The sequence below is a fragment of the Scyliorhinus torazame genome, chromosome 29 (assembly GCF_047496885.1).
Source record: "Scyliorhinus torazame isolate Kashiwa2021f chromosome 29, sScyTor2.1, whole genome shotgun sequence".
Lineage (NCBI taxonomy): Eukaryota > Metazoa > Chordata > Chondrichthyes > Carcharhiniformes > Scyliorhinidae > Scyliorhinus > Scyliorhinus torazame.
Genome location: NC_092735.1, coordinates 9,978,886 through 9,995,085, shown reverse-complemented (window position 1 = coordinate 9,995,085; position 16,200 = coordinate 9,978,886). Strand labels below are relative to the sequence as shown.

The following is a 16,200-nucleotide window of genomic DNA, read 5'->3' as shown; positions in this document are numbered from 1 at the left end:
CCCAGTGGCAGCACCAGCTGGGATCGTAACAATATCTTATCTGAAAGATGGCGCCTCTGAACATGCAGCACTCCCTCACTACTCCACTGGAGTTTCAGCCCAGATTCTGAGCTGAAATCTTTGGAATGAAGCTTGAACGCCATAATTTCCTGAGGTGACTCCCGCCACTGAGCCACGGCTGCTAACAACATTCAAAGCATTAACCAGAAAATCTATTTCAAAATTGCTCATGCGTGATACCAACTATCACTGTCGCCAGCACGGAAGTTACCTGAGCACACTGTTGTTAATGGATCTCAACCAGGTGGTGAAGTTGATGATTTTCTTGATGGGTTTATTCACAGAATACAGCATCTCTACCTCCCAATAAATCTACTGTCCAGCAACGCTCTTGAGTGTCCCGATTAAACAGAGTAACCACTTAATAGCCCCTTTAAAGGGGCACTATAACCAGAATCTAATCATTTCAACAGAAAAATATTCAATTAAAATAATCACGGGCTGGTGATGCACTCCAGCCACGTTGGCCACTGGTACAAGAACATTAAACATACAGTTTCAGAAGGAGGCCATTCGGCCCATCGAGACTGCACTTAAGCCCTCACTTCCACCCTATCCCCGTAACCCAATAACCCCTCCTAACCTTTTTGGTCACTAAGGGCAATTTATCACGGCCAATCCGCCTAACCTGCACGTCTTTGGACTGTGGGAGGAAACCGGAGCACCCGGAGGAAACCCACGCAGACACGGGGAGAACGTGCCGACTCCGCACAGACAATGACCCAGCGGGGAATCGAACCTGGGACCCTGGCGCTGTGAAGCCACTTGTGCTACTGTGTTGCCCGGAAAATCCTTTTTTATTGGGCAGCACGGTGGCACAGTGGTTAGCACCGGCATCAGATGAAGCATCTGGTGGAGAATGTAGTCAAGAAGGCATATGGCATGCTTGCCGTCATTGGCCGGGGCATTGAGTATAAGAATTGGCAAGTCATGGTGCAGCTGTATAGAACCTTAGTTAGGCCACACTTGGAATATAGTGTTCAATTCTGGTCGCCACACTACAGGCTTTCGAGAGGGTGCAGAAGAGATTTACCAGGATGTTGCCTGGTATGGAGGGCATTAGCTATGAGGAGAGGTTGAATAAACTCGGTTTGTTCTCACTGGAACGAAGGAGGTTGAGGGGCGACCTGATAGAGGTCTACAACATTATGAGGGGCATAGACAGAGTGAATAGGAGGCTTTTCCCCAGGGTAGACGGGTCAATTACTAGGGGACATAGGTTTAATGTGCGAGGGGCAAGGTTTAGAGTAGATGTACAAGGCAAGTTTTAAACAAATTTTTATATACAGAGGGTAGTGGGTGCCTGGAACTCGCTACCGGAGGAGGTGGTGGAAGCAGGGACGACAGTGACATTTAAGGGGCATCTTGACAAATACATGAATAGGATGGGAATAGAGGGATACGGACCCAGGAAGTGTAGAAGATTGTAGTTTAGTCAGGCAGCATGGTTGACACTGGCTTGGAGGGCCGAAGGGCCTGTTCCTGTGCTGTACATTTCTTTGTTCTTTGTTCTTGGGATTATGGTGTTGAAGGCGGAGCTGCAGTCAATAAATAGGAGTCTGATGTAAGAGTCCTTGTTGTTGAGATGCTCTCGGGGTGAGTGTACACCAGGGAAATGGTGTCTGATGTGGACCGGTTGCAGCGGTATGCGAACTGCAGTGGATCAAGGCGTTCTGGGAGTATGGAGGTGATGCACTTCAAGATCAACCTCTCGAAGCACTTCATTACGACTGAATTCAGGGCCACCAGTCGGTAGTCATTGAGGCACGTTGCCTGGTTATTCTTCGGCACCGATATGATGGTGGTCTTCTTGAAGCAGGTGGGGACCTCGGAGTGAAGTAGGGACAGGTTAAAGATGTCCGTGAACACCTCTGCCAGCTGGTCTGTGCAGGCTCTGAGTGCACGACCAGAGATCCCTTACGGGCCCGTCGCCTTTTGAGGGTTCACTTTCAGGAAGGCTGATCTGACTTTGGAAGCTGTGATGGTGGGTATGAGTGAGTTATGGGCTGCTGGGGCACTCGCCAGCTGATTGTTGGTTACCTGCTCGAACCGAGCATAGAATGCATTGAGTTCATCGGGGAGGGGTGCGCTGCTGCCAGAGATACTCCTCGGCTTCGCTTTGTAGCCCGTTATGTTGTTTAGTCCTTGCCACAACCACTGAGAGTCTGTCTGTGACTCTAGCTTGGTTTGATATTCTCTTTTGGCATCTCGGATGGCTTTGCGGAGGTTGTACCTGGATTTCTTGTATAGGTCAAGGTCGTCTGACTTGAACGCCTCAGACCTGTCCTTCAGTAGGGAGTCAATCTCGCGATTGAGCCATGGTTTCCGGTTGGGGAACGTACGTACTGTTTTCTTTGGTACGCAGTCGTCCACACATTTGCTGATGAAGTCTGTGATGGTGGTGGCATACTCATTCAAGTTGGTCGCTGAGTTCTTAAATATGGACCAGTCCACTGTCTCTAAGCAGTCACGTAAGAGCTCTGCTGTCTCCTCTGACCAGCACTGCACGACCTTCTTAGCTGGATTCTCCCGCTTGAGTTTCTGCTTGTATGCCGGGAGAAGGAGCACCGTCTTCTGGTCTGATTTCCCAAAGTGCGGTTGGGGGATGGAACGGTAGGTGCCCTTGATTTGCCCCTGAATTGAAAAAAATGAATTGGGTACTTTAAATTTATATATATTTAAAAAAAAAAGAAAATCCCTTTTTACCATCTTTCGAGTAAACTAAAAACAATTAACCAAATTCACTAATCTGCCACTCCTTAAAGGGGAATCCCTTTTTTATACATTTTTTTAGAAATTAAACAAAGAAAGCGGAACAAACTTAACCAATTAAACCAAAATGTCATTCCCAGGGGTGTCTCTTTATATATGCTCAAGATACTTCATACACTCCATTTGTTTATCCTTAATCTTAATATAATTGACGTAACATTAACAATGGCCATGCATACATATAAATTCTGGCTCCACGCAGCTTTCTGGGATCTGGTATGGTGTGAGATTCATACTGATTTTGGCAGCAAACATTTAGAAGTAAAATGACATTTCATTCACTCCACTGGCTTTATGCAGGTCAGACTCTCCCCTCACTCGTTACTGACTTATTTGCTAATCCTGACTGTATCGGGATGAGAGGGCACAACCACGGGAAAAAGGACAGGTAACTGGTTTTAAATATTTCCCAAAACAATGATGCAATTTGCTCCATGCCTTGTTTGTTATTTATACATCAGAAAATTTCCCCAGGAACAAATTCAGTAACTCGCTGGTCTCTGAATTCACGTGTATAATCGAGTAGAAACAAATGATTGTTGCAAGCTCAATCCCTCCCATATCCTGCAATGAGACCCAGACATTGTCATCTCGAGAGAGGCCGTGAAATGATGAATATGTCGCTTGTTTGAGCAAACAGCTGAAGCAGAACAAAAGTCCTGCTGAGATTAGAATATTTCTCTCAGAAAGTCCTGTCGCCCCGAACCTTGACTCCACGCTGCACTGAAAGCAGAGATAGGACCAGAAACTGACCGCACAGTTAAGGCTCATTGATCAGAACCAATGCATTCACCCGACGAGCGGCAGAATAACACAAGAGCTAGACCGAGATAGCAAGTGAACTCATTGCAAAATGCTCGCTTGTAACTTTAACTACTGCATGTCTGAATCTTGTTGCATTTGGACTATGGAAGCTACTGAATCAAGCGCACATGTACAGAACCAACTTTTGAGGTGTTTTATAGGATGAATTCAATCCCACAGATTTCTACCAGCAGAGACTGCCAAGTGGAGACTGTCGACAAGTGGTCCCTGCATTTCGATGTTATCTTTTCAAAGAGGCCCCATGTGCTAAGTTGCTGGCTTTGAAAGCAGACCAAGGCAGGCCAGCAGCACGGTTCAATTCCCGTAACAGCCTCCCCGAACAGGTGCCGGAATGTGGCGACTAGGGGCTTTTCACAGTAACTTCATTTGAAGTCTACTTGTGACGAGCGATTTTCATTTTCAGTTAGCCCCTCTTACATTTCGGTAATCAGCAGCTTGGGATCTGCCCTAGCCCTTATTTTGATCCCTTATCCCTTTTGATAATGAACCATTCAATTTATTTTACAAAAATGTAATGACTCTGGCATTCAATTTTTCAGCTGCAGCGAATATATAATTTTAAATGTCCATTGCTTGCTGTCAATTATAGTGGTTTAGAATGGGGTTGGCAATGGGAGTGATCTGTATTGCTAACTCAATGGTGACAAGTGAGTGTGGCATGTCGACTGGAAACGCCCTGATGTTTTATTGTCTGTGAAACGCGTTGAACATATTTGTTCACATTCCTCATGTTCTTGGTATTTTTACAGTACCTCCTATGTATTTGATATGTGAAGTTTTGTTCCCTATCCCATCACAATATTAACCTACAGCTTTTTCCAATTATTTTGTTGCTTGCCCTTCACTATCTTCCCCCACCCCACCTCCCATCGCTTCACTGATTTCATGTGCCTGAAAACTTTGAATCCAAAATCGCCACCTATATGTTTCAAGTTGTCACCCTGCCTCTGTGACCTTTGCTAGCCCTTGTAACTATTGAACTCTGGTTAGACCACAACTGGAGCACAGTTCGGCTTCCCACATTAGAAAAGGGATATAGAGGGACTGGAGGAGATACCAAAGATCAAGGACCAGAGCTGAGAGCTTACAACTATCAAAGAAGAAAGAAAAGTGCGGCACAGGAACAGGCCCTTCGGCCTTCCCAAGTCTGTGCCGACCATGCTGCCCATCGAACCTAAAACCTTTTACACTTCTGGGGTCCGTATCCCTCTATTCCCATCCTATTCATGTATTTGTCAAGACTCCCCTTAAACATCACTATTGTTCCTATTTCCACCACTCGCTCCGGCAGCGCATTCCAGGCACCCACTACTATCAGGAAAGAATGAACACGAGGGCACAGTGGTCAGCACTGCTGTCTCTGTTTCACGGTGCCAAGATCCCAGGTTCCATCCTGGCTCTGAGTCACTCACTGTCCGTGTGGAGTTTGCACATTCTCCCCGTATTTGCGTGGGTTTCGCCCCCACAACCCAAAGATGTGCAGGGTAGGTGGATTGGCCACGCTAAATTGCCCCTTGATTGAAAAAAAATGAATTGGCTATTCTAAATTTTTAAAAAAAAATGTATTAAAAGGAAAGAATGAACACCGTTGAGGCTCTAGGAAAGAGTGATCTCCTAAAGGTCAAGAGGAAAGAGTTGATGAGATTTAGCATGGAGAAGATGTTGCCATTTGTGAAAGAGCCCAAAAGTCGAGGTCATAAATGGTGGCCACTGATGAATCCAGTGGGGAAATTGATAGACGTTTCTTTACCCAGAAGGTGTTTGGAATTTGAACTTGCCATAAATGAGGCAAATGGCATTGAAGGGGAAGGTAAACAATCACGTGATTGAGAAAGGCATGGGCGGGTATGCTGATAGGGTGAGATGTGAAGCATAAACATTGGCCTAACCCTATGGGTGGAATGGCCTGTTTCTCTTGTGTAGACACCATGTAACTATATAAACCTCTCTCTGCATCTAAGCCCCTCTTTTTTTTTTAATAAACCCTTTCCAAACTCTCTCTTTATATATTTTATAAAATAAATTTAGAGTACACAATTATTTTTTCCAAACTAAGGGGCAATTTAGCGTGGCCAATCCACCTAATCTGCACAAAACACTGGGAGAATGTGCAAACTCCACACGGACAGTGACCCAGAGTTGGGATCGAACCTGGGACCTCGGTGCCGTGAGGCGCCCACCATTGTCACACAAGTCATCAATCAGCTAAAGCTAAAAATCACATTTGCTAACTGTGGTGAATGTATTGCTGTAACAATTCACCATGTACATAATCTGTATTACGCTGTTGCCCATGTAGGCTCCACCTATGGACCATTGTAAGGTATTACCTATGATGTAGCATGTTGGGGCCTGTGTGGGCTCCACCCCTGGCTCCTCCCCTTGAGGGGAGGTATAAGAGCAGTCTCCCTGTAGTCGGCTCCCACTAACCGATCAGTCGCAGGCAGGCACTGTTCTAGTTGATTAAAGCCACAGTTTACTTCTACTCCTGGTTTTGTGCGAATTCATGGTCGCATCACTAACCCACTGCACAACCGTGCTGTCCCCAAACTCCACTCTTTGACAATCTCTCCAAATTCACCCACAGAAGCTGAGTGTTCTTTTCTGTGAATCAACTTGGGTTTTTTTTCCCATGTTAAAGGCACTATTAATAGTCGTTTGGCATCTCAGCAATAATAAAGGCGCTATATTAAAGCAAGCTGCAAGGCGGCGAAGTGGGTTAGCGTTGCTGCCTCACAGCTCCAGGGACCCGGGTTCAATCCCGGCCTCTTCTGACTGTGTGGGGTTTGCACTTTCTCACCGTGTGTGCGTGGGTTTCCTCCGGATGCTCCAGTATCCTCCCAAAAGATGTGCAGGTTAGGCGGATTGGCCATGCTGAATTGCCCCTTGGAGTCTCAAAGGTTAGGTGGAGTTACGGGGATAGGGTGGAGGCGTGGGCTTTAGTAAGGTGCTTGTTCCAAGGGCCAGTCATGATATGCAGGCGCGCGCGCGCGCGCACACACACACACACACACACACACACACACACACACACACACACACACACACACACACACACAATGATATACAGACAAGCAGCTAATGGACACAGCGAACAGGACATGACCAATAAGCAGGCAGGACACTCGGGTGGGATCTGACTATAAAAGACACGAGGCACTCGCACTCCGCCTCTTTCCACTGATGAACATCTAGAGAGTCAGTCAAGGGTGTTGTTACAATCTCACACCTCCACCACGTGGCTAAGAGCTAGTCTGGTTCAGTCAGACAGAGTAACCACACTTAAGTTAGCAGAGAGTCGAACTCGCAGAGAACTGTGCTAACTGCTATTAGTTGAATAAACCTGATTGAACTGACTTCAAGGTCATCAAGCCATGGGGTACGGGCCTCTGGCACGGAGTCTGTCCCTGTTGCTCAGAAGGGAAGGGGGGAGAGGAGCAGAGCATTAGTAATTGGGGACTCGATAGTCAGGGGCACAGATAGGAGATTTTGTGGGAGCGACAGAGACTCACGTTTGGTATGTTGCCTCCCAGGTGCAAGGGTACGTGATGTCTCGGATCATGTTTTCCGGGTCCTTAAGGGGGAGGGGGAGCAGCCCCAAGTCGTGGTCCACATTGGCACTAACGACATAGGTAGGAAAGGGGACAAGGATGTCAGGCAGGCTTTCAGGGAGCTAGGATGGAAGCTCAGAACGAGAACAAACAGGATTGTTATCTATGGGTTGTTGTCCGTGCCACGTGATAATGAGATGAGGAATAGGGAGAGAGAGCAATTAAACACGTGGCTACAGGGATGGTGCAGGCGGGAGGGATTCAGATTTCTGGATAACTGGGGCTCTTTCTGGGGAAGGTGGGACCTCTACAGACAGGTTGGTCTACATCTGAACCTGAGGGGCACAAATATCCTGGGGGGGAGAATTGTTAGTGCTCTTTGGGGGGGTTTAAACTAATTCAGCAGGGGCATGGGAACCTGGATTGTAGTTTTAGGGTACGGGAGATTGAGAGTATAGAGGTCAGGAGCACAGATTTGACTTCGCAGGAGGGGGCCAGTGTTCAGGTAGGTGGTTTGAAGTGTGTCTACTTCAATGCCAGGAGTATACAAAATAAGGTAGGGGAACTATCAGCATGGGTTGGTACCTGGGACTTCGATGTTGTGGCCATTTTGGAGACATGGATAGAGCAGGGACAGGAATGGTTGTTGCAGGTTCCGGGGTTGAGATGTTTTAGTAAGCTCAGAGAAGGAGGCAAAAGAGGGGGAGGTGTGGCGCTGCTAGTCAAGAACAGTATTACGGTGGCGGAGAGGATGCTAGATGGGGACTCTTCTTCCGAGGTAGTATGGGCTGAGGTTAGAAACAGGAAAGGAGAAGTCACCCTGTTGGGAGTTTTCTATAGGCCTCCTAATAGTTCTAGGGATGTAGAGGAAAGGATGGCGAGGATGATCTTGGAGAAGAGCGAAAGTAACAGGGTAGTTATTATGGGAGACTTTAACTTTCCAAATATTGACTGGAAAAGATATAGTTCGAGTACATTAGATGGGTCGTTTTTTTGTACAATGTGTGCAGGAGGGTTTCCTGACACAATATGTTGACAGGCCAACAAGAGGCGAGGCCACATTGGATTTGGTTTTGGGTAATGAACCAGGCCAGGTGTTAGATTTGGAGGTCGGTGAGCACTTTGGGGACAGTGACCACAATTCGGTGACGTTTACGTTAGTGATGGAAAGGGATAAGTATACCCCGCAGGGCAAGAGTTATAGCTGGGGGAAGGGCAATTATGATGCCATTAGACATGACTTGGGAGGGGTAGGTTGGAGAAGTAGGCTGCAAGTGTTTGGCACACTGGATATGTGGAGCTTGTTCAAGGAACAGCTACTGCGTGTTCTTGATAAGTACGTACCGGGTGTCAGGCAGGGAGGAAGGCGTCGAGCAAGGGAACCGTGGTTTACCAAAGAAGTGGAATCTCTTGTTAAGAGGAAGAAGGAGGCCTATGTTAAGATGAGGTGTGAAGTTTCAGTTGGGGCGCTTGATAGTTACAAGGTAGCGAGGAAGGATCTAAAGAGAGAGCTAAGACGAGCAAGGAGGGGACATGAGAAGTATTTGGCAGGTAGGATCAAGGAAAACCCAAAAGCTTTCTATAGGTATGTCAGGAATAAAAGAATGAGTAGGGTAAGAGTAGGGCCAGTCAAGGACAGGGTTGGGAAGTTGTGTGTGGAGTCTGAAGAGATAGGCGAGATACTAAATGAATATTTTTCGTCAGTATTCACTCATGAAAAAGATAATGTTGTGGAGGAGAATGCTGAGACCCAGGCTATTAGAATAGATGGCATTGAGGTACGTAGGGAAGAGGTGTTGGCAATTCTGGACAGGCTGAAAATAGATAAGTCCCCGGGGCCTGATGGGATTTATCCCAGGATTCTCTGGGAAGCCAGGGAAGAGATTGCTGAGCCTTTGGCTTTGATTTTTATGTCATCATTGGCTACAGGAATAGTGCCAGAGGACCGGAGGATAGCAAATGTGGTCCCTTTGTTCAAGAGGGGGAGTAGAGACAACCCTGGTAACTATAGACCGGTGAGCCTCACGTCTGTTGTGGGTAAAGTCTTGGAGGGGATTATAAGAGACAAGATTTATAATCATCTAGATAGGAATAATATGATTAGGGATAGTCAGCATGACTTTGTGAAGGGTAGGTAATGCCTCACAAACCTTATCGAGTTCTTTGAGAAGGTGACTGAACAGGTAGACGAGGGTAGAGCAGTTGATGTGGTGTATATGGATTTCAGTAAAGCGTTTGATAAGGTTCCCCACGGTAGGCTATTGCAGAAAATACGGAGGCTGGGGATTGAGGGTGATTTAGAGATGTGGATCAGAAATTGGCTAGCTGAAAGAAGACAGGGTGGTGGTTGATGGGAAATGTTCAGAATGGAGTTCAGTTACAAGTGGCGTACCACAAGGATCTGTTCTGGGGCCATTGCTGTTTGTCATTTTTATAAATGACCTAGAGGAGGGCGCAGAAGGGTGGGTGAATAAATTTGCAGATGACACTAAAGTCGGTGGTGTTGTCGACAGTGCGGAAGGATGTTGCAGGTTACAGAGGGATATAGATAAGCTGCAGAGCTGGGCTGAGAGGTGGCAAATGGAGTTTAATGTAGAGAAGTGTGAGGTGATTCACTTTGGAAGGAATAACAGGAATGCGGAATATTTGGCTAATGGTAAAGTTCTTGAAAGTGTGGATGAGCAGAGGGATCTCTGTGTCCATGTACATAGATCCCAGAAAGTTGCCACCCAGGTTGATAGGGTTGTGAAGAAGGCCTATGGTGTGTTGGCCTTTATTGGTAGAGGGATTGAGTTCCGGAGTCATGAGGTCATGTTGCAGCTGTACAAAACTCTGGTACGGCCGCATTTGGAGTATTGCGTACAGTTCTGGTCACCTCATTATAGGAAGGACGTGGAGGCTTTGGAACGGGTGCAGAGGAGATTTACCAGGATGTTGCCTGGTATGGAGGGAAAATCTTATGAGGAAAGGCTGATGGACTTGAGGTTGTTTTCGTTGGAGAGAAGAAGGTTAAGAGGAGACTTAATAGAGGCATACAAAATGATCAGAGGGTTAGATAGGGTGGACAGTGAGAGCCTTCTCCCGTGGATGGAAATGGCTAGCACAAGGGGACATAGCCTTAAACTGAGGGGTAATAGATATCGGACAGAGGTCAGAGGTAGGTTCTTTACGCAAAGAGTGGTGAGGCTGTGGAATGCCCTACCTGCAACAGTAGTGAATTCGCCAACATTGAGGGCATTTAAAAGTTTATTGGATAAGCATATGGATGATAATGGCATAGTGTAGGTTAGATGGCTTTTGTTTTTTGACTTCCCATGTCGGTGCAACATCGTGGGCCGAAGGGCCTGTACTGCGCTGTATCATTCTATGTTCTAAGGTCTGGAATATCTTTCTGATCTAAACTGCATCCAGTTGCAGCCAGTGTTAGACCAGTGTACCTAACACGATAGGGCACGGTGCAGTCTAGACGGACCAAATGGCCGCCTTCTGCACTGTAGGGTTTCTATTCTATGATTCTGTATGCAGCCAATTATTAAACTCTTCGGAAGTCTGAATTTAACATCTATGCAATCTGACCTGGGTGCTTTCTGTATCCAGCTTTAATCCTAAGGAGCACCCCCTGAAATGATTGGGGGGGGGGGGGGAACTTCATGTGTATCTAAAAAGAAAAGTATTTGGGAAAAATGATACATCGCGTTAACATTGTAACAAATCACGGCTGATACTGTGCCAAGATGTGTGGCTCCTTTACTCTATCAGCTGTGCAACATTCAGCTAGGTATCCAAACTTGCATCGGCCGATTGCGGAATTCCTCAAAAACTTTATTGGGGAACAAAAGACAAGGACATGTTTACCTATTTTTTTAATGTCTCAAAGTATTGTTGAATTAATTTAAGGATTGTTGACTGCAGCATTTGCCTGTATTAAAGCAGCCATTTGGTACTCTGCAAGATCCCAGGGATTAAAATAGGAACAAATGTGATTTTTAGCTTTAGCTGATTGATGACTTGTGTGACAGTGGAGGTCTTTTCTAACTTCATTGGGGTGGGGTTTGGGAGGCTGTTTAGCTAAATCGCTGGCTTTGAAAGCAGACCAAGGCAGGCCAGCAGCATGGTTCAGTTCCCGTACCAGCCTCCCCGAACAGGAGCCGGAATGTGGCGACTAGGAGCTTTTCACATTAACTTCATTTGAAGCCTACTTGTGACAATAAGCGATTTTTCAATTTCAATGTTGTTTCAGTCTTGGGCAGAACTAAGTCATCCTGTTCGCTTTGCTGTTGAACAACATAGACTTGATGTGAGTGCATTCTTGCCATACTTGGTGATTTGCCTTCCAGTGATCTAGGTGTGGTTGATGCAGAATATTAACTGGAGCACAGTGGTTATGTTAGTGTATTTGCAATCCATGGTCTGGACTATTCATCCAGTGACACGGGTTTAAATCCAATCAAGGCAGCTAAGGGATTTAAGTTCAGTTATTTAAGTAAGTACATTTTGAATAAAAAGCTAGCGTCGACAATGGCTCACTGATATCCTTTTGGGAGGGGGCGGGGGGCGGTTAGAATCTGCTGTCCTCGCCTGTTCTGGCATAGATGTGACTTATTTCCAGACCCACTGTGAAACAATTTAACGACCTTCTGCAATGGCCTATCGAGCCGCTCGGGTGTCTCAAGGGAAATCAGCGATGAATAGGAAATGCTGGATTTGCCAGTGATTCCCACGCCTCGTTAATGAATTAAAAGAAAATCTGTGCGCTGCAGAATCTGTACATTACTGGTCTTTGACTTGCATCCTTAATATCCTCTGTTGATTTAAGACTAAATATCAAGTAGTTAATTGGAAAACATGAAATGCATCAATTTCCTCACCCATTAACATGTCCCCAAAAAATAAAACTTCTGTGTATTTTGAAGTTTTGGTATCAATTGGGGAAACATTGCATTTCCAGTTTAAGCAGTGTGTTTTTAATTTCTATTGTAGAATGTTTGCTATAATCGTCAAAACAATTTATAAAAAAAAAAAAAAAAAATGTTTTTGTGAGTTTGACAGCTTGTGAACGCCCTTCATGTCAAATACCCTAAAGCTACAGGCACCGTCCAAAGATTTACACCAATCTCAGTATTTTTTGAAATTACAAAATGTCTGTCTTTTTGTGAACCGCCTGCAGTGAACCTGCTTTTAAGAACGGAACGGCATGCGAATTTAAGGTCATAAAAGAAATGCGGCCCTTTCATCACTGTCACCTCCTCCCTCCTGAGCGTTTAACTTCCAAAAGTGATTTAGCATCAACCGAAGCAGGCAGCGAAGACCTCCATTTATTATCTGATTTTAAAACGGTGGCACCTTCAACAATGCAGTTAGCACTGTTGCTTCACAGCTCCAGGGTCCCAGGTTCGATTCCCGGCTTGGGTCACTGTCTGTGCGGAGTCTGCACGTTCGCCCCGTGTCTGCGTGGGTTTCCTCCGGGTGCTCCGGTTTCCTCCCACAGTCCAAAGATGTGCAGGTTAGGTAGATTGACCGTGCTAAATTGCCTTTGGTGTTCAAAAAGGTTAGGTGGGGTTACTGGGTTACGGGGATAGGGTGGAGGTGTGGGCTTAGTGCTCTTTCCAAGAGCTGGTGCAGACTTTTCATAGAATTTACAGTGCAGAAGGAGGCCATTCGGCCCAGCGAGTCTGTACCAGCTCTTGGAAAGAGCATCCTACCCAAGCCCACACCTCCATCCTATCCCCATAACCCAGTAACCCCACCCAACACTAAGGGCAATTTAGTAAGGTGACTTGATGGGCCGAATATCCTCCTGCACTGTATGATTCATGCTGGCCTTCAGCAGAGGAGCAGAGGCGGGCCATGAGGGATTTTGGTTACAGACTGAATATATGATGCGAAGGTCAGCTAGGGCTCAAATAGGACAACCAAGATCGTGAACGGCCTTATTTAGCTTTGGTTGTGGCGAAGGATTGGAGTTTGTGGTGCGGCCCAAAGATGACTGGCTTCAGTCTTCCCATAATTTAATTTGGAGATATCTCTGTTCATCTAATACTGGACGCACCTTAATTTGCACCCTGTCCTGACCACCCTTGTGCTTGCGAACCTACTTTAGCTCCCGGGCTGCCAACATCACTTTTATATTTCTCATCCTTGCTTTCAAATCCCTCCATGACCTTCCTCTTCCCCTATCTCTGCAACCTCTTCAACCCTACAACCCACTGAGATAGCTGCTCCCATTCTGGCCTCTGCATCCCCACATTTCTTTGCCCCACCATTGGCCTTTAGCTCCGTTGGCCCTTAGCTGTGGAATTCTCTCTCTGCCCCTCTCTGCTTTTCAGATGCTCCTTAAAAACTTACTTCTTTGACCATTTCATATTTCCTTTTGACCAAGCTCCTCTTTTACCTCGATTCCTTCCAGTGCTGAATTTTGTTTGATTACTCTCCTATGAAGTAAATTTGGCAACCAAAGGGCAGGGCTCCAGTTCAATATTGAAATCGCCAACATGGTGCTAAAGGAGGAGGCCCAAATGCTCACAGGTTTGGGACAGGACATGTACGAGTGGTTGGCCAGACCCCCGCAACACCGCTCCCATTTAACGTCCACCTCTGGGGGAATACTGCGCCTCCTCTCCTTGGGTAGTGTGCCCCTAACACTACCTTAAGCTGGATTAAGCCCAGTCTCGTACACTAGGACGTGGAGTCCACCCTGCGAAGGGCCTCACTCCACACCTCATCATCTATGGGCCCCAGCTCCCCCTTCCACCTCGCTTGCGCTCCTTCCACTGAGCTTCCTTCTTCTGAAAGCATCCACCCATCGATCCCAGACCCTCCTCCAACCCTGCAAGTAAAAGGATCCTTCTCATTGGAGATGTCGGTGGCACCTCTGGGGAAAGTCGGGAAAGCTTTCTGTACTAAATTCCCAACTTGGAGATATCTAAATGAGTTTGACCCCAAGGCCGGTACTTCACTGTTAGCTCCTCTAAGCTGGCAAATCACCCCTCCAAAAACAAGTAATTATAATCCTTATTAGTGTCACATTAAAAACTGCAATGAAGTTACTGTGAAAATCCTCTTGTCGCCACAGTCCGGCGCCTGTTCGGTACACGGAGGGAGAATTCAGAATGTCCAATTCACCTGTCTTTCGGGACTTGTGGGAGGAAACTGGAGCACCCGGAGGAAACCCACGCAGACACGGGGAGAACGCGCAGACTCCGCACAGACAGTGACCCAAGCCGGGAATTGAACCCGGGTCCCTGAGCTGTGAATCAACAGTGCTACCCACTGTGCCGCCCTAGCCTCCTATTCTCTCCAACCCCTTCCTGCCCCACACACCAAACATGGCGTCCAGCCTCGCTTGCTCAACAGGTGGCTGGTACAAAAGGGACCAACGTCAACAAAGACCCAGCCTAAAATGCTGTCTGAACTACGCCCATATCTTTAGGTGGACACAACCACCGGACTCGCAGACTATTTTGTCAGCGAAAACAGGAACGACGCTGTCATGAGCGCGCTTTGAAGATCAGTGTTCTTCAAACCTTTTTTCCGGGGACCCATTTTTACCAACTGGCCAACCTTCGCGACCCACGCCGGCCGACCTTCGCGACCCACCATTTTCTCTTACCTTGTTTGCTGCTGACAAAAATGGAGGAAATGGTGTTGGGTCCCTTTGGCCCTCGTACACGCTCCTCCAATAGAACTGGAAGGTGAAGCCTTCCAGTGTCGGAAAGTGGAGTCTCCATCTGCCCAAAGTTCTGCATTTTTTCCCGGTAAAGTTTTATCAAATAAACCCCCCCCCCCCCCCCCCCACCCTGAACTTGTATAAATTTTTTTTAAAAATGAATAAAATAAATGAAAAAAATAAAAATTAAATGAATAAAACCTGCCCGAACTTGTAAAACAAAAAGCTGGCTCCCTTCCTCACTGGAAAACACACACTCTTCGTGTTCTGATATTTTGTTTATATGGGGCAGGGGTGAGGGGACTAAGGTGATCCTTTCACTTGTATTAAATTACAGATTGATATTTTTAATTCAGTGGGCGGAATCCTCTGGTCTCCCAGCCGCATGTTTCTTGGGGGAAGGAGGCGACATGCTGTATGATGGCAGTGGAATTGAAGCCGCCCCTCGCTGCCAGGAAACGCGCAGGCAGACAATTCCAGTCAGTATTCCTTGCATGGTGTAGGTAAAGTGTCCATGTGCCTGCATAACACTGAGGATCAAACTTGAGACATTCTGGGGCTCTTAAGGGGTCAGTTAATCTTCGGATAACTTCTTTGAATCATTTAAGGATCAGTTTTTAGGATGTTTAACGAATAAATTAAATATCTGCTGCCAATTTTGTCTTGTAGACTGTTGAGCCTAATTTTTCTAAAGGGATTTCTGCTTTGTTTCTCAGACCAAAGGATGCGATCAGGGCCCTGAGAAAGAGACTTTCGGGAAACAAAAACTTTCGGGAGGTGATGCTCTGCCTGACGGTTAGTCCTGTGTTTCATTTTAGAAGTGAAGGCTCTTTTGTGGCAAAAATGTTGCAGTGGAACCTACTTTTGCAAGCAAATTACCCACCATTGACTAGTGTTGTGTCACATCTTCGTGATACTGCAAGTGAGTCTACAGTCCAGCTGCTTACATGCACGATAGTGTTCAGTGATGTTGGGCATGGTTATACCATGTGACGCACTGTGTTCTAATGCTAAGATAGAACATGTACCTCAGTTGGTCTATTCCCCAATGTCTAATTGCTGCCACCCTGATATCAGTCACGAGTTCAAATGTTGTTTGGTGAAAGAGTTTGCACATTGGAAGATACTGGTGAGTCAACACCTGTTAAGCAACTACTGATAGCGACTTAGCACGAGTGCTTGCAAAACAAAGTTTCCCAATACAAATACTCTCAACATTAAAGTGCCACAAACGAACAGCATGAAATGACTGCTGTTGTCTTTTTAAAAATATCTTTTGTCAACTTGAATAAAATATATAGCGATCAAAGCAGTATCTAGCAGTTT

At 46.3% G+C, this 16,200-nt stretch overlaps 1 protein-coding gene across 3 annotated transcripts in view; it reads left to right on the top strand.

Annotated features, from left to right (window-relative positions):
- tom1 (target of myb1 membrane trafficking protein) overlaps positions 1-16,200 on the top strand; it is a 145,296-nt gene that overhangs the window by 45,581 nt on the left and 83,515 nt on the right. For all 3 annotated transcript variants that reach the window (XM_072492035.1, XM_072492037.1, XM_072492036.1), the window contains exon 3: positions 15,591-15,669. In XM_072492035.1, the coding sequence (XP_072348136.1) occupies positions 15,591-15,669 (79 nt within the window). The remainder of the gene's footprint in view (positions 1-15,590; positions 15,670-16,200) is intronic.